This window comes from Durio zibethinus, chromosome 10, assembly GCF_047325235.1.
Source record: "Durio zibethinus cultivar Kanyao isolate XHJ-2024 chromosome 10, ASM4732523v1, whole genome shotgun sequence".
NCBI classification, from domain to species: Eukaryota; Viridiplantae; Streptophyta; class Magnoliopsida; order Malvales; family Malvaceae; genus Durio; species Durio zibethinus.
The window spans coordinates 4429506-4448809 of NC_143171.1; the positions used below are offsets into that span (position 1 = coordinate 4429506).

General features: G+C 28.8%; 2 protein-coding genes and 1 pseudogene across 3 annotated transcripts; 1 reads left to right on the forward strand and 2 right to left on the reverse strand.

Annotated features, from left to right (window-relative positions):
• Nucleotides 1-2482: 2482 nt before the first annotated feature.
• LOC111293239 (BTB/POZ domain-containing protein At3g49900) lies at nucleotides 2483-5682 on the reverse strand. The gene is made up of 4 exons (XM_089767273.1): nucleotides 5433-5682; nucleotides 5251-5320; nucleotides 4408-4923; nucleotides 2483-3715 (listed from the first exon to the last, which is right to left on the reverse strand). The coding sequence occupies exons 1-4, from the start codon at nucleotides 5576-5578 to the stop codon at nucleotides 2972-2974; spliced, it is 1476 nt and encodes a 491-aa protein (XP_089623399.1). The 5' UTR covers nucleotides 5579-5682; the 3' UTR covers nucleotides 2483-2971.
• A 1238-nt stretch (nucleotides 5683-6920) lies between these two features.
• LOC111292026 (large ribosomal subunit protein uL24z pseudogene) lies at nucleotides 6921-7614 on the forward strand (annotated as a pseudogene). The gene has a single exon (XR_016345610.1). The product of XR_016345610.1 is annotated as a large ribosomal subunit protein uL24z pseudogene (transcript).
• A 1032-nt stretch (nucleotides 7615-8646) lies between these two features.
• Nucleotides 8647-11136, reverse strand: LOC111292975 (mitochondrial outer membrane protein porin 2-like). Its single transcript, XM_022885652.2, has 6 exons — nucleotides 10983-11136; nucleotides 10780-10847; nucleotides 9827-9937; nucleotides 9650-9736; nucleotides 9356-9564; nucleotides 8647-9249 (listed from the first exon to the last, which is right to left on the reverse strand). The coding sequence occupies exons 1-6, from the start codon at nucleotides 11029-11031 to the stop codon at nucleotides 8943-8945; spliced, it is 831 nt and encodes a 276-aa protein (XP_022741387.1). The 5' UTR covers nucleotides 11032-11136; the 3' UTR covers nucleotides 8647-8942.
• Nucleotides 11137-19304: the final 8168 nt, after the last annotated feature.

Below are 19304 nucleotides of genomic sequence, written 5' to 3' on the forward strand. Positions count from 1 at the left end.
AAATTTAATTCAATGGTCAATTGATTAATTGAATTAAATCGATTCAATCAGTTAATTCAACTAAAATTGAATTATGAACACCCTTAAATTTTAGGGTCAAGAACCTCAGAGACTAAGTTTAATTTTTATCATGTATGAGTTTAATCTCAAATTCATTTAAAAAGTTTTCAACTAAATTCATTTATTCATTATTAGTTTGATTATTTGATTAATTAGTTGAAATGATTATAATTTCTTTTGTATTAATACTTTCATAAATAATCTCATGTTTAAACGAAAATTTCATAAAATAAAAAAAATAGTTTCTTCTTTTTCTTATATAATTTAAAACCCATTTAAAAATTTAAAATGTCATATTTAGACAAAGTCAAAATCTTATTAATTGCACTCCTCAGTCCTCTCCATCCTTTATATATAAGGCAGCCAATCCTACCAACTAGAGTTTAAGTTAGTTTATTGGCTAACCTATTTTTATTTATATTATTTAAGTAATAACTTTGCAAAATTTTTTTAGCTAATTCTACAATTATATTGATTATCCAATTCGGAACTTCCAATCCCTAATCTAAAATATTAAAACTTCTAGCATTTTAGATTTAAAAAAAAAAAAAAAGACGTTGAAGAAGAAAAATAAGAAGGAAGAGAAATGCCTAGAGTTCGATAAATTATTCTACGTTAAATCTTTGTCTTTAAATTTGGTATTGTTTATAATCCCTATATCAAATAATTTTTTTTTAGCAAATTGCCAAAAAGAAATGCTTCTATTAGCAAATAAACTGATTGTTTATTAAATAAAGTATACCCAATTACAAGCATAAAAAACGAGTTATTATTTTTTATCTAAAAAATATATATATAATTTGCACAAGAATTATCAAATGATGTATATTTTTAACTTAAATTTTAATTTCATTAACTGAACTCAATTATATAGTATTTAGTATATATGATTTTATTATATATTTATCATTTATTAAATATTTTATAAAAAAAATCCATGTGAATGCAAAGTGAATGTTATGTAACAATCAATAATTGATTGATTTTGCATACAATACAAATTGGATAAAAAAATATATTTTAATTTATATTGCTAAGCATGTTGATAATTTTGTATAATGAACACGTAATCGGATAATATTAATAAATTTTTTCTATAATCAATTTATATATAATTTTAAAGTTTATATATTATAGTTAATTAAAAAAAAATTAGAAATGTTATAAAAAAAAAAGGGTCTTTCCTCACCAAACTCTGGCTCTGCCTGGTTGGATGCACCACTAAATTCTTCACGAGGAAAAGGTGACCCTACCTGCTCCTTTCAAAGGAAGAAATAATTTCAGCAAGGAGACCGAGACGATAACATCAAAGAACATTCAAGATGCACCCTTTAACTAGAGTGAGAAAACCGAAAATCCATTCAAGATTATAATACTCAGTTTGATTAGTAATGATTTTTTTATTTAATTTATATTAAATTTAGATATTAAATGTATATATTAAATTCAAATAAAATTTTGAATAAAAGTTAAAAATCTGAAAATAAACCAAACTAAATTGAATTAATATTTTTATCAACTTTTATATATTTTTTAAAATTTTATAAAATAAAAATAATTAATTATATTAAAATTTATTTAAATATATTAAAAATTATATTAAATAATATATAAAAAATAAATTTAAAAAATTGATGAACTGAATCAAACTAATAAAATTCAGATTAAATTGAATCAAATCATATAAATATTTGATTTAAATTCAGATCAAATTTTAAAATTCATAATTTTATGTATTATTCGAAAAAATTAAATCAAATCTAATTCAATTCGAACCGTTATTATTCTTGCTTTTAACAAGTCAAAAACTATAAATTATGGGGGCATGGGCTCTTAATTTTGAGAATATATCATTTATAATTATTATGTTATAATTAATTAATTATAATTTAAAATTATATAAATTTTGTTAATTTTATATAAATCCACATTTATAAGTTATGAAACTCTATACAATTTTTTAATATGATTAAACAATTATAAAATTATGATAAAAAAAATTATAAGTGAAATATACCTTTAACTTTCTCCTTCATTATGATACCATATTTTTTTATCCTTTGTAAACAAAAATAAATAAATAAATAAACAACGGAAAACTCAATTGATTTTTAATTTATAGGCATGAAACACAGGGATAACACACGATTTTATCCCTGGGGAAAACCTTAACAATTGAGACTTTGAAACTTTGGAATTGAAAATTAGAATTTGAGATCTTTAACGTCAACTATCAATGTTCTAACTTTGACGAGAATGCTCCATTTGTAAAATTCATATATATATATATATATATATATATATATATTACTTAATAGACACGAAAATAAAATATAAAAATGATACAATTTAAAATTTTATCAACTTTATCATCATGACGAAATTTCACAAATGTAAATTTTTCACAACTTATAATCACTAATTTTTCACAACTTATAATCACTACTTGTTTCTATTAAAATTCAATCATGAAATGTGCACAAACACTATCAATCATGAGTTATGAAAAATAGCATTAGTCATTTATTAAAAAGGGTAAATAGTAAAACCTAAAAACCATTAAAACCTTTGAGAAAAGCTAAAAGTAAACACCTACTGGTACCTATTAATCATGAATTGGTGAGAACATATAGTGTTAGATCCAAGAGTAATCCTATCTATGATCCTAATATATAATCACTCCCATCAAATATCTCCTATCTGTCAACCATTAATCATGTTAAGTTGATTCAACCAAATTATAATCAGAATCCTAGCCTCCTGTATATTGTCTCTATAATATATGGTGATGCTAATGGAAGATTTCTGTGCTTGATGAATATGGTTGATGGGTAAGAAATACTTTTCTTTTTTTGTAAGATTGTAAAATGGGAGTGAAATAAGATGGATCTTCTCTTGAAAAAGACAGAGATCATCTTTGGCTGAAATAATAGAGTATTCCATTTTCTCCTTCTGATCTAACCTTGAAATTTTCTGACTTGCTTGAGCTTTTCTTGTGATCAGAACCATTCTTGGTCGCAGAATTTGACACCCGCAACGCACTCTTTAACCCTTTAATCAACCTCTGCCCAATAATTTTCTTGATTCTAGGATTGTGAATGCATGAATTCTCGGATGATGAAGACCCACATGCTTTCTCTTCTGGACCACTAGTCAATCGAAGACTGGCTGAAGCAGGAGCTCCTCTATCTGCTCTTTCAATCTTACTCCGTGAACCATAATGGAAACTAGCTGACCTGCCTAATTTCAACACATCTCTAGACCCAGCTATTCCTTCATTCTGATCATCAGATTCTTGCAAGATCTTCTTCATGGAAAGCAGTTGTTTTTCCAGGGTTTGGATGCGGGTACTCGTGGCATCCATTGCTGCCTTGAGTTGAGCAGTTTCACGCATGGTGGCATCGCGTTGGAGGATTTCACCAAGTGTGATTTTGTTGCCTCTAGGCCGATGCCTATGAGAATAATGGTGATTAGCAGCTGAGAAAATGGAACGCCGGGTATTGAGTTGTTCCACCAACATGACTCGGACAACGAATCGCAAGGGCATTCGAGGGTTTTGCACTGCATGTAGGAGGAGTTGAGGTGAGAGCTTGTTGCAGTCAATGGAATTACATATCTGAGTCTTCTGTTCCTCCGTTATCTTCCCATTGTGCTCCTGTCCAAACAACAAATTTTTATTCCAATCAATGATAGAGTAATATTCTTATTAATTTATTTTACTATTTCGTAATTAATTTTATTTGTTCATCTTAATATTCAAAATCAAACATATACCATATAAAATTTCAAGCTTTAACCATTCAAATGTCACAAGTTAATATAACAATTACCATAGTAATCACTAAGCTTGCAAAGTTTTTAGATTTTATTATCGTTAATCTTAACCATCACAAATAGATACCAAACAAATAGCTGGTCCTGCCTATATATAAAATCTTAAATAAATTCATGTACAAATTTTATTCATCCCTAGACTTCACCTAATTTTCTAAATGCACCTATTAAAAAAATGTGCACATAAAGAACTTGGTTGGGTGCATAAACATTCTCATAAATATTACTAGTACTAGTGTTTTGGTACAAAAAAACCCTACCTAATCCGAAGATTAAAAAAAAATTGCATACGTTGAAAATTTAAAATTTAAATTTGTTGTATTTTAATTTTTAAAAATAATTATATAAATTAATTGAATTAAAATTAAAATTTAATATTAATATTAATTATTAATACTGTTGGTATTAGTAAATTATTATTTAAATCATAATTTTAAATTTTTTAAAAGAATTAAAATTTTTATTATGATACGTGTTAGTTTGAGATAAATAAAATTATTATAATATCCTTACCTCGAAATAAAAATCAACGATTTTATAAAGCAAATCGTGGTACTCAAATTGTTGGTGCATAGACTCGGCCACGATTTTAAAATCCTCGGCGCGCAAAGAAATAACGTCGTCAAAATAACCGTCCACACCGTCACCATCTTCCGTTAAATTCATAATCTCCACATATCTACTAACCAGAAACGCCGTTGTTTCTGCCTCCGGAAGCAACGCCAAGCAAGACCTGAAAACAATCGTCGCGTACTCTTTGTTGACGGTGACGAATCCGCTGAAGTAACTCTCCGTCAATTGCTTCAAGTTCTGATCACCGTCACCTTTGGTCTCTGTCATTCCGAGGAGTTCCGCTGCTAACAAGAGGGAGGCAACATTGAAAGGGGTTACGAGGAGGTGGGTCCCGTAACAGAATTCGGCAACGAGAGCGAACGTTTCGACCGTTATGTTAAACGGCGGGGATAACGTTAATTCTGATTGTTCCATTAGTTGCCGCCCTAAATATGTGCTCCTGGACGTCAGAGGATCCTGCGAAGAAAAAAAAATTAGGCCGAAGGGAACCCATAATCATTCATCAACTGTTAAACGCACCGTTTAGATCTTTATGTCGTTAACATTAAATACCGTGCCCTTTAATTTTGCATCAAATGGAATTAATAGGAAAATGACATCATTTGACAAACAGGAAATGAGTTGTTGTTGCACACATTGTGAAATTAATATTCTTGAAATAAATTGATAAATTTCTAATAAACACTAAACCCAAGAAAAAAAAAAAACACATTTCGGATCAAACTTTGGTCACCCAGCAGATCAAGCATTGTTGTAATTAAACTTGTTGATTAATCAACATACCTTATGAAGGTGAAAAGCAGTTCCTTGGACATGTATCAACACATCAGTTTTACGCCCCATTGCCAATGACCTTATAATATACAATACCCAGAAATAAAATAAGATTAAAACTTACAAAATAAGTATCAAAATTTAAAAAAAAAAAAGGAAAAAGAAATAATTTAACTACATAATATATATACCAAGCCTCTACTCTTGAATGGAGTGGTGTAAGAGGAGAAGAAAGAACTGAAGGAGAAAGAACAGAAGGAGAGGTGGAACAGTTCTCATCATAATCTTCTTCTTCATAGATGGTTTCTACTACTCCTAGATTTCCCCAAGGCTTCATGTTTTGTGCTGATCTCTTTTCAGATTTTCTTTGAAGAATTTTATCAAAGAAGTTTTTTTTTCTTTGGGTGTGATTGTCAATGTTTTATTGCTGTTATTGTCACTGGCACTAGTCACTAGGTTTTGGGGGATGGAGGGTGAGGAAATCCTTTGCTGGTAGGGATATTAATGGTTGCATGTGATGGCTCATAAATGCTGGCTTTTATAACCCATTGCTTGAAATCAAAATATTTTGGATTCTGATTCAAATTCTCTTGGCTAGATGGTATTGGAAATTTGATTTTGCTTGTTACCTCATTTCATTTGAAGGAAGGAAAATCTATTAGATTTTTGCAGCTACCAATCAGCATAACCCAATTTGTCAATTTGTTTACACTAAGGCCAGTTTCTTCCAAATCCTGATGGTTGAAAATTGACAAGTGTTGGGAGCTAAGCTAAGCTAGCTATTTGCTCATTGCCATGTTAGCACCTGATTTTCAGTGAATTATTTGCCAATATATCGGGGGGAAAGAATCAATCATAGATTTCAAAAAGCACCTTAAAATTTTATTACCAAGAAAGATAAATCAAGGATAATGGGGAAGGGTGTGGATAGGGGTCTAGCATCTCCGTTGAGTATAAAAAAGCCAAAATCCTCTCTTACAATTGCATTTAGTAATTGGGCCTTTTGGGGTATTGTTTTCCATCAAAGCGCTAACTAGAGTAGTGTTTTTTTTTTTTTTATAATTCATAGTATTTGCCTATAACAAGAGTATTTTGTGCATTGTTTAGAAACTATGAGGTTTAAGCTTAAATTGAAGTAACTTTTTTTTATAATGCAATCTGGAATATCTTCATATTTTATGTGAAACTAACACCCTCTACGAAGAATAATCTTGAAGACTCAATCTCTCGTATTTATAAACATCAAACTAGTTTGACAAAAAAATATTTATTTTCTTATCAACTGAACTAATCCTTATGAGTTCAAATTGCAATAAGTTAAAACACTGTTGCCAATTTCATCTGGATTTAGCATACCCTTTTTATTTAGTACAAAACTTTTTTTTTCTTTTTTTTTTTGAAGAAACATTTGGCGTATAAATGACCATAAGAATTTTTTTTTTTTTTTGGGTGGAAAAACTAGTTAAAGGCTCAACAGTAAAAATGGGCTTGAGATAGAAAGTTTCCCATGTGTTGGTTATAAAGTCCATCCAACATGAGCAGTGCCACTGAATTTCAGTTTACCCAATGAAGCTTTTTAATTGCCCATGAGCACTATTGATTGAAGCATTAGGCCCATCTAGGACAGTTAGTACTCTTTAGCCCATAAAGCCAACAAATCCAAAAAGTAACCCTAGTTCATGCCTACGCTTCCACCATATAGTTTCTCAAAACCCTGCTTCCCCTCTTTCTCCATTGGCCGTCGCGGAGTAGAAGAGGAACCAATCCCTACCCGCACACCAGGCAAAAATGAAGTACAACCCACGAGTCTCTTCCTCTCGCCGCAAGAACCGGAAGGCCCATTTCTCGGCACCTTCGTCTCTCCGCCGCGTGTTAATGAGCGCACCGCTATCATCTGATCTGAGGTCCAAGTACAATGTCCGGTCCATGCCTGTCCGCAAGGACGACGAGGTCCAAGTTGTTCGTGGTACCTACAAAGGCCGCGAAGGGAAGGTGGTACAAGTTTACCGTCGCAAATGGGTGATCCATATCGAGCGCATCACTCGCGAGAAAGTGAACGGTTCGACCGTGAACGTTGGAATCAACCCATCCAAGGTTGTCATCACCAAGCTGAGGCTCGACAAGGATAGGAAGTCGTTGCTGGATCGTAAGGCTAAGGGTCGTGCTGCTGCTGATAAGGATAAGGGTACTAAGTTCTCTGCTGAGGATATCATGCAGAGTGTCGATTAAGGTTGTCTTTTGTTTCTTTTATTGTTATGATATGTTTTGTTATGTTACTATTTAGGGAATTTGCAACTGTCGAACTTTATTTTTATGGTTTCTTTTTTAATGTTATCAATCCGTAATACAATGAGGAACCTGGGATTTTGTTGACTTTGCTATTGCTATATGTAGCAATTTTTGTTATGATGAGTTCCATTGTATGTGTGTATGTTTTTGGTTTTTGCTGTATTTTTTATGAGCTCTAGTATTTCTTTGATGGGTTAGGCTCTGATGGTTTAATTTTCCTTTTAATTGGTGGATGTTATTGAGGAATCTTCAATATTGGTCTAGTTTCATAGTCATGAATCTTGGATAAATGCATGGAATAGCTAAAGCAAAGCATCTTTTGAATTTATCATAATCTAGAATCAAAAAACAATTCACTCTCTGGTTTATGAGAAACCTTTGCCATCCAATTTGCAGGTTATTGGTAAAGGATATGATCTGGAAATTCAACCAAAGCTATTTTCTTGTTGGGATCAAGTTTTTATGTTTTCTTCTGCTATAGGAAATATGAATTATGGATTTATACAACCGAAGCTAATGTCTCTTTAAGCTTTTTTTTTGTTTTTTGGTTTGTCTAAAAAATATGAATGGTTTGATGACATTGCAATATACGTTTAAACCATAGAAATATAACTAAGTTAACTATGCTCGCTTGGAAGCAAGAAGCTAATCTGAGCTTGCAACGGGAGGGACGAAAAAAGATACGTAGGAATGAAGCAATTATTTTTCTATTTAAATGACAATTGTGAATACGATTACATGTCGGGACCGATGCCTGATTGCCAGACTTGAAACTTGAAAGCCATCGTTTCTTAGGATCTGGGCATTTGCCATAAGCTTGACAGAGTTGGAGCATTTGCCATAAGCTTAAAGTTTTGAAAGAGTTGGAGCCTTGGTTGAACTTAAAATTAGATTTAATAATAACAAAATATAATACGATACAAAACATAATACGAAAATAAGACATAAAATTAATATAATTTAAAATTATTGCAATAATTATATATAAATTAAAAAAAAAACATTTTATATTTTTATATTTTTGTATAAAACATGATATGAATATATAAATTTTAATATTTTATAAGATACGAATTCATAAACCATCAAATCAAATTTAAAGTAAGGCAATTGGAATAAATAAACTTTCGTTGATTACTCAAAATAGCAAATGAAGACACTTAGCTTTTAACCAATTAAAAGGAACGCCTCAATAAAACAAGGTTTAAATTTACCATTTTCAAAATGGCGCAAAACTTACATATTGAATCATGGAAAGCCTAAAGTATCAATCATCAATCCACAGTCACTGAGAACCTAGAAATGAATACCAATCACCTGTGGAGCTACTTATTGACACCCCTTTTCAATAACCACAAAAGAATTTTAAAGGTATCAAACCCCAAAAGCATCATTGAATAGCTAAGAACCGATTAAGGTTTCAGAGCAAGAGCCAATCCAAACCGGGGGCTTTTGTCCAAGGCCTTGGTGTCAAGCTCACCAGAGATTGTGAGCAATGACTTTGGTATGACTTCATGCTGCAGCAGTGCTCCAAGCCTCCCATGATTGTTGAGCTTAGCTTTAATCAGCGTGAGATGGTCAACAGCATAGGCCCCTCCAACAGTAAATGTGTTCTCGTTTGTGGAAAACCTTCTGCTGATCTCACCCACAGCAGCACTCTTCTTCAGCTGATCCAGATAATGCACATATGATACTTTTATGCTGTCTCCCTTGTCTCCCCTAAAAGTAAAAAGAAAGAAATTAGGGACAAAAGATTGGAAAGTTGTTGCTTCTATTCAATTTTAAAATCAAGCTTTGTAATATATGGTAGAGTACAAAAGCTTACAGAATTATTGAAGCACATGAATCTGGTTTTGTCACACTAATACCAGCAGTGTACTTAGTAAAATTGCCTGAGGTGGTATCATAACCTGCCTCTGCACCAAAAGCGATAGCGGACGTGCCAATGGTTGCTGTGACATCAACACCTGGTGTCTGGTTCAAACCAATTGTTGTTGTAAAGGTTGCATGGTCATGGAAATACTGAACCTCCAACTGCAAAATATAGAGCAGATAGAAACTTTTAAACATAAAAAATCCTCACGACAAGCATTCCTGCTTAGGAGTGGCAACTTCCTACCTTGCCAGAGTTATAATCAGGCACTTTGAATGATGCAATGGTCTTAGTGGACGGAAGAATCTCAGTGAATGTAAGTGTCGTTGAGATCTGCCCAAACAATGTAAAAGTATACGATGCTCAGCTAGATAAAGCTACTTATTATTCAACAGTTTCCTAAGAAAGGAAGTAAGAACCCACGTTAGAATCAGTATCAACTTTGACATCAAATTGAGTGTTCTTGTACTTGTATAGTGCAGCAATATCCCCAGTCGAAAGTCCTCCTTTCTTTAGTGCAGTTGATGTAAGGGCCTGAATAGAAGGGGACAAAAAATGAATAATTAGCACAATGAAGACCTGTCAAAACTTTAATTTATAAGGATCTAGCTTAACATACACTACATGAAGGTTCATTAATCTTGGTAGACCACATCAAATTTCAAACCATCCGCCTTTCAACAATAAAAAGTAATAATTAAAAAAAAAAAACTTGAGAAGGAGAAACTATAGCATGAGATTAAATTGACATCCAAACCACCCGCCTTTCAACAATGAAAAGTAGTAATTTAGGAAAAAAAAAAAAAACACTTGAGAAGGAGAAGCGCATAACATGAGATGAAATTGCCTCTTATATCAACTCCTTTTGAATCAAAACAAGTGGTAACACAAAACATTTATTTAGATGAAACCAGTCCCGTCTGGAGTTAAGACAGCTTCATCCAACAACACTTTGAGAATAAGTACAAAAATATACATAAATTCAAAGTAACAATTACTATCACAATCTTCATGTTCAAAGATAAATCATAAATCTGATTCATAAGAAATTCAGGGAAATCACCCCTAAGACAAAGAATTCTCTTCAATTAAAAAATAATAATAAAGAAAGGACAAGAATCTTGATTTCTCAAATGCCTCCAGATTTTTGGCTATTTGAAGAAATTTAAACAAGAAGTGACATACATATCTACTAAAGCCACAAACTCTTTACACTTGCATTAATCGAAACATCTTATTGCAGGGACTCCAAAATCAGTTGATAAAAGATCTAAGCGAGCAAATCAGCATTTCATTATAGAATAACCTATCAAGCCCTAACTACCATACAAACGTTAATTAAAATTCAAGGTGTAAAAGAAACAATTTTGGCATACCACTCCAGCACCGGTGTAAGTGGAAACTGTAAACTTCTGATCCGAGGTATAATCTCTTGTCAAGAGATCTAAGCATTAAAAAAAAAGAGATAATTAAAAAATAAACAGATGAATTTCCATTATTGAAACGTAAAGAAGAAATTTCGAGAGTTGGTCGAAAGATCGAACGGTGGAGAGGGAAATAGATGAAGGATTTGATTTACCTTTGGCTTTCTTGCCGATATCGACGAAGAGTCCTGGTCCCTTACTCATGGCAGTAAAATCACCGGGAAAAGATCTGAGAAATTGGGAGAGAAAAAAAAATGGTGAAACAGAATCGTAGGACGGAGGGTTTTTTTTTTTTGAAGTGGTGGAGACGACCACGAAAATGCCTAAAAAATTATTTTTAAGAGTGACGATCAGGTGTGGCCGTTCTGGAAGTGGCGTGTTCTTGACCGTTTGATTTGATTGAAATTATGATCAGAATTATGGGTATTGTACTAGCTTTATTTTTTAATGAAAAAGGCTTGATATGGTGAAAAGTAATGATATTTATGAACTATAATTAAGTAAGCTTTCATTTTATTGTTAGTAGAATTAATATTAAGCAAAAGGAAAGTAGGTATGTTTATTCGATCGGTTCAGTTAATTTTGAATTAAATTAATTAAATTATTTTATTTTATTTTTATTAATTAAATCAATTTTTTTATTTTAAAAATTAAACAATTGAAATTAATTGGATTAATTCAATTAATTTTTTGATTAATTGAATTAATTTAATTATAAAATATATTATATTATATTTTAAATTTGTGTTTTTTTATATGTGAAATAAATTAAATAAAATTATTCAATAAAAATATTCAAATATTAAAATATTATGTTAAAAACTTTAATAACTTAAAATGAAATAGATAATTTTATATATTTTTAGTTATATATATTTTTTATAATATTTTGATTAAAATTTTAATTAATTTAATTTAAAATACTAATTAATCGAAAATAAATTTTTTAAAAAATTATTACTGATAATTTATCTAAAATAATTTAATAATCAATTAATTAATTTAATTAATTCTATTTAATTATTTAATTATTTAATTCGATTAAAATTAAATTATAAACACAAAAGAAGTCAAAGACAATTCCGTATGGAGTTGGATGGTGGTCCGTGGATTCATGGCGTTGCAAACTACCAACTACCAGGATATATGGATCATCGGCATTGGCTACTTTGAAATTGGACCTTGATGGCTAAATCATTCAGAGACCCAAGCCTAGCTGGGCCTGGTTGAGTGAATTATTTGTTTTTTTCTATTCAGAGCCAGGATTTATGGGGATAATAATAATAACGTAATGTTTATGCCTGCAACTGGCATTAAACAAAGTGATTTAGCAATCTAAAAGTTGTTGTCTTCACGTGCAAGAACTGATGTTTAAGATCGTATCATTTTGAATTTTGATTATTAAAATTAAAATTTAATATTTATTAATAAAGTAAATTTTATCTAAATCCTTAAAATTTTTAGCTAACTTCAATATAAATAAGTCCATTAGTATAAGAAATAAATAACTGGCTCCAAACATTTCAAAAAAATAAGACAAATAAGTCCTATCATTAGTTTTCTATTAACTAATTTGTTAAGATCTTAAAATTGAGACCATTTTACGTTTGAATACTCAATATATTTGTTTACCAACAACCCAATAGATGAAGATGCTAAAATTACAAAATTGAGTAGCTGTTATAAAGATATAAGAATCTATTAGGTTGAAAATGTGTGATGATTTTAACTTTATTCTTGGTTTTTTTTCTTATGTAGACAAATGAATATATTAAAGCTACATGTTGTTTTGCTTTGTTCTAGCACCCCTTTCAGCTTTTCCTGCTTTTTAAGATAATCTCAATTAGGTATTACAACGAGATGATAACGCGTAGCCCCAAGATTGAATTTATCTAAGCCAATGATGGTCTAGTACCAATATAATTGTAAGGTTGGTAGTCTGCTAATGGTGTTTTTGTAGTATGGAGATTCTGAGCATAGGGATGTGTGGATCCATAAGGGTACAATGGTTTTTTAACAGCAACTTCTTAATTTGCCCTAAATGTTTCAATAATTTTCTTTTCTTTTGAGAGCCCTGACAATATATGTTTTAAGTCTATTAATTGTCTTTCAATATCTTGTTGTATTTCCACAACTTTTCCCCTCGTATATTCTTGAGCCTATTCAATCAATTCTATTTCAGTCCTTTAATCTTTCATATTGTAAACAAAACTAAACAAGCTAAAAAGATGTAGCAAGAAATTAGCACCACTGAACCTTATGCATGAGTGGTGCTAAAACATTATTAAGATGCATGATGCTTGGATGATGAACATTTGCATACATACAATATTTAAGTAACAAAAACTATACCACTTATGTAAATGTGTATGTAACGGGTTACAACATCATATTACAATGGTGGTGAGATGTATTAACGTAAAATGCAATCTGTACAATGTGCATTTTATAGAATCATATCATTCATGAAATATGTATGCATGAAATATGTATGCATGAAATACAATGACATACTACATGAGTAATGAGAGGCATGTATGTGATCGATGAAACATACTTATCTGAAAAACACTAACATATTTTATGCATGAGGTACAAAGCATGTACAATGCAAATCCAATGAAAATGACACGAACATTTGGGTATGAGATGAAATGCATCTTTTACTTTTTATTTTTAAATGCAAAACACAATAAAAATAACCATAAAATGATTAAATGAACTGCAAGGGATAAAATTCAAAACCATAAAATGATTAAATGCACTGCAAATGATAAAATTCAAAATCACAACTCTCTCCTTATTATTATTATTATTTTTTTGCAAATTCTTACAAATGCAAATCTTAAACAAACATTAAACTAATCAAATAATATGCCTCAAATAAAATCTATTAGATGGATATTTTTATCTTTTTTTATCTTTTTTTATCTTTTCATTTTATTTTTCTTCTACCTACTACTCACTAACAGAAGGTTCTATTCGTGACTTTTGAAATTCCTTAAAAATTTCATTGATAGACTATCTAAGATGAATGTTTTTTATGCTTTATATAAAAAATTATGCATGTAACAAACTCAAGAAAACAAGAAAAACTTTAAAAAATTAATAAAGAAAGACTTTTAAATGCAATGCGAAAAAGTAAATTAATGTTTTTTTTCTTCTTTTCTTTTCATTTTTTGTAAGGCGCACCAAATAATTTGATTAGTTTTAAAACTTCTCTTAAAAAAAAAAAAGATATGGAACACAAAATAAATACAGAATAACTTGATTCTAAATTCAAAAGAAAATTTTAGTTAAAATAAAAGGAGTAAAATCTTTATTTGTCTTCATGCTTTTTGGTTTTTATTAGTCAAATAAAGAAATTAAAAAAACCTTTTTCTTTTTTTTTTCACATTTTTTGGTTTTGCTTTTTTTAAAAAGAAAAATAATAATAACCCTAATAATTCACAAAAAAACTTCTTATAGAAAAACGAGCACATAAGATTACCAATACTTAAAGAAAATTTTCTCTCTTTTTTTATGCTTTTGTTTTTTATTCAGTTAATAAACAAAGAAATAATAAAAAATCTTTTTAAAATTTATTTTTATATTTTTGTTTGTTGAAAAAAACTTTAAAAAGTCTTTTTTTTTAAATATTTTTTAAAGATGCAAATTTTGAATAAGCACTAGTTAAATATAACTATATGTCAATTTATTAAATGAATATTTTTCTTTTATTTCTCCTTATTTCTTATTTTTTACATTATTTTAGTCATACTTACACTATTCTTACACCTAAATGTATATTATATTAGAATGTTCCTCTCATGCCCTAATCCAAGTAATTCTACGAAATGGTCAGCATGGTTTTACCTAAGGTTGGCCCTTATAATTTATTATAAGCTTAGTTCATATTTAACCATGTCTAAAAGTTTCCCAAATTGTTCCTCATTATCGCTTATGCTGGAATAGTAATATACTTCAATTTTCATTCATTATAAGTTACAAATGAAAATAGTTCAATTTAAGTGAAAGTATCTCACTTACCATTGTGAAAGTTATTATATCATGAGAGCATAGGTGCTTTACCATCTCTTGTAAGAGATGGAGCTTGGATATAGAACTTATGCATAAAATGCAACATGTCATCGTGTGCATAAATGTCTCCTAATTTATTGAGGAAAATGTATACAAAAAAATAAAATTAAAAATGAACAAAAAGTATAGTAAAAAATGCGTATGAAATTCTTTTTGTTTTCAATTTGTTTTTATTTTTTATTGGTTTTTTATAAAATAAAATCAAGAAAATTATAATCAAATACCGATTAAAACTGTTTTAAATCAAAATTGAGAATAACATGTAATTAATTTTTGGCCTAACTCTCGAAAAAAATGACTTTTCCAGTGGAGTTACCAAACTATTGTAACGGTATTGAAGCCGTCCAATCAATTAGAAAACAAAAAGGAAAAAAACAAGAATTGCCACCAAATTTTTTTGTTAGGTGTAATTGGTTACCTATTAAAATATATCATTTTAATAAAATCTTAAAATTACTTAAATTTATTTAAAAATATAATTTTAAGGCCTATGAAACAGTTTGACTTTGAGAGTCGATTATACGTAGGGAAAGATTAGCACCCTCACAACACTCGTTTACAACGATATCAATTAATTATATATTATCCTTTAATTTTGACAAAAATGATCTTAGTTTCAGTGTTTAAAAATAATTTCCTTGATTTCTTTTAATTATTGTAATTTTAGTTTTTTTATTATTAATTATTATTTTATTTTTTATTCGAGAAAAATAAATTAAAACTTTTTTATTAGAGTAATTCTTAAAATATTCTAGTACGTTGGTAACAATGAAAAAATTTTCTCACTTAGAGATTTTTTAGGCATTACTTATCGGAATACCTTAGACTCTTATCTTTAGGGGTTTATATTTACTTTTTGTAAAAAATAAAATCATGCATGCAATGCGAATGATAATATTGATGCACACATTTTATTTTTCTTTAAAAAATTGTATTTATTTTTTTTTTGTTTTGAAAAAAAAATGAATTTTATTATATTTATTTTTTTTTATAAATACTCCATTGCACTAGTAGTATTTAAAAAAAATCTTCTCACATAGAGAATTTTAAAGCATCACTATTCAAAATACCTTAAAGTTCCATCATCGTGCAAAAATTTTCTTTTCCTTCATTTTTTTTTATAATTTAGTTTATTTTATTTTATTTAATGATTTTTAGTTAATCTTTATTTCATTTCATAAAGAAAGAAAAAATTTTATTGTATTAAAAATTTTTTATAAATACTTAAATGTGTTAGTAGTATTTAAAAAAAATCTTCTTGCATAAAGATTTCATAGACTTCGTTACTTAGAATACTTTAAAATCTCATTATTGGGTAAAAATTTCTTTTCTTATATTTTATTATTATTTTTTTATTATTTTCTTATTTTTTAAATTTAAAAATTATCAAAATTAGAAATCATTTTTATTTTTATTGTTGTTAGTATTATTATATTATTTTATAAAGTTCATTTTAATTTTTTAATAGAATTATAAAAAATTTAGACTATATTTTTCATTATTTATTGTTATTTATCTTTTTGTTTTCATTTTTATTAATTATTATTATAAAAACAACAAATATCTTTTCTAACAAATTTAAAGTTTAAAGATGCATGAAAAATGATAATACAACTCAAAATGATAAAAATAATATAAAAAATAATTCAAAATTTTTTTTAAAAATTACTTAAACTGGACCGATCATCTGTTCGATTAATGTTAGTCTAGGGTGGTCTAAGTTGATTCAGCTAGACCAGTCAAGGGCAGTTGAGGAATGCTAAGTCGTGGGTCAGGTTATTTGGATCCAAGGTCAAGTCACGAGCTGACATGTGGATCTTAAGCTCAAAACGATGTCGTTTTGTCCTTTTGGTTTTTACTATAAATGACACTTTTTTTAAAAAAACTCATTTCTTCCTATTCACCTAAAAAAATTTTTTTTCTCTATAAAAAATCAAAGGTTGGCCACCCATTTTCCAAAAATCGACCACCATCAATCGTGCCGACCGTCGTGCTTCTCATTGCAAGTGGTTGCTGGGCATCGTCCCTAGTGATTGAAAATGCCCAAAATTTCACCAAAAACTTCTATCGACACATGTTTTACGTTTTCAACCCGTTTTTCCTAAAAATCAACCAACAAGCTTAGATTGACCTTTAAACTTTTTAGTTCCACAAAAAAAAAAAAAAAAATTTACTTTTTTTTAGTTTTTTTTTTTTATTTTTTATGTTTGATGGCGTTGGGTCCCGTTCTAGGGGACTATGTTTTTTTATTTTAGTTTTGTGTTTCTTTTTTTTTTTTTGGTTTTTTGTGTAAGCAAAATGGGTTCTTTGTTTTTGGTTTGATAGAAGCTTTTTTTTTTTTATTGGTAGCTCTTCTTGGTTTCTTTATTTTGCAGAGATTTTTTTTCTTTTTTTTTTAAATTGCTTTTTAGCAAATCAATTTTTATGGTTTTATTTTTCAATATAGTCTCCTTTTTTGCAAAGTTTTTTTTTTGTTTGTTGGTTTTTTAAGCAAAGTTTCCCCTTCTTTCTGGTCATATGAAAACCTGATTTATAGGGCTGGCCTAGGTAATCAAGCCCATGTTTTTGGACCGTAATCCCTACTACCAAAGATATAGCAACAAGCGGTAGGTTGTTAGGGCAGTTGGTGGCTCAAGGTATGGGTTGATGGTAACGTAGGTGCGGTTGGAATAATCAATGTCTCAAGGTTTGCCAGTGAAATTGGTGGCCAATGGTGCCATGCACAGCACCCACTACCATCGACCCCCTGTCTTTTTTTATTTTTTTTATCTTTTTGTTTTTGGTTTAATTAATTTATTATTTATTATTTTATTTTAATATTTAATAATTATTATATAAATGATAAAATAAAAATAAAAGTAAAATGAAACTAAAAACAATGGGTGCAGGCCCGAAAAAATGAAATTAGGCCTTGGACCAAGAACCTGATAAATCCGATAAACTTAAGGCTACTCAGTAAAATTGAAACCCAACTCTGAAAATTTAGATAAAATCGGTGTCTACATTAAATTATTTCAAACTTTAATATGAACAAAATTATATTTTTTTTATTTCAAACTTTAAAGCAAACAAACAACTTTATTAAAATGAGAACAATTACAACATATGAAAGAAGTAATAGATTCCTTAAGGCTTCTTTAAACTATAACAAAAGTCAAATCATGATATTAGATGCCAAATAAAATGAGAAACTTACTAGATGAAATAGAAACAAAATGGATTGAACAAAATAACCTTAAATAGTGATTTAAAGAAGAAAAATTAATTTTAACAAAAGTAAAATTAGCTTAAATTCGAAGAACTTTAGATGAAAATGATTGAGAGGATATTCGATTGAAAGAAATTTAAAGAAAAATCTAAATTGAAAAAGACAATTGAAGGAAAAAAAATTGAAAAGAAAAATAACGAATGATAAAACTTGTCAAAAAGCTCATGTTTAATTAGGTTAATATTTGGATAATTTTATAATTGCACAAAATTCATGAATAAAATTAAGAATTTTAAGGTGGATTTTCTATTTTTAATACTACAAGATTTATGTTGAATTTGGCTAAAACTAAAAGATTTACATGAAATTTACTTTTATTAATAAATTATAGACTCGCACATCAAATTTATATATATTTTTTGGTTAAAAGTTGTGGTTACTAAACATGACTTGCAAAGTCGATAAGTTGGATAGATTTTATCAAAATCCAAGATATTAGTTCATTGGTTTATTCCCCGATATCTTTGACATAACTAATGTACCTCAACAATAAATTATACAGATCAACCACTTCAACTCTTGTTTTATTTACTAATAATTGAAGTTTGAAAGCAAGATTTGGTTATGGGCAGCTTCAAGTTCCACCTTAGCTGTTAAACCCGAAGCCCCCAACCAACTTTTCTTCTGTCGTGTCTTTATTTTATTATATTATTATTATTATTATCAAAATTAAATGTATAAATAATAAATTAATACTCACAAATTATTCAGATTCGATTCGAATAAAATTTAAATTCGACTCGATTATTATCGAATCGAGTTCGAATTCGAATAATTCGATTTATCGATCGAGTCGAGTTTGAGTATTCTTATACTTGACTTAAATAGTTTACGAGCATAATCAAATTTTTATATTTAAATATATTTTATTATTTTAATTAATAAAATATTTTAAACTCAAATTCGAGTTCGAACATAAATAATCAAATTTTTATTGAATATAAAAATTAAATTTATTTTTATATGTTAATTGAACTTAATTGAATAAATTCGAATAGCTTAATTTTTATTTTGAGTTGAGATCGAATTAAAAAACAAAATTTAATTGAATTTGAGTTTTAAATTTTAAATTAAATTTAAATTTAAATTTAATTTTATATCGATTCGAACTCGATCAATTATATTATCA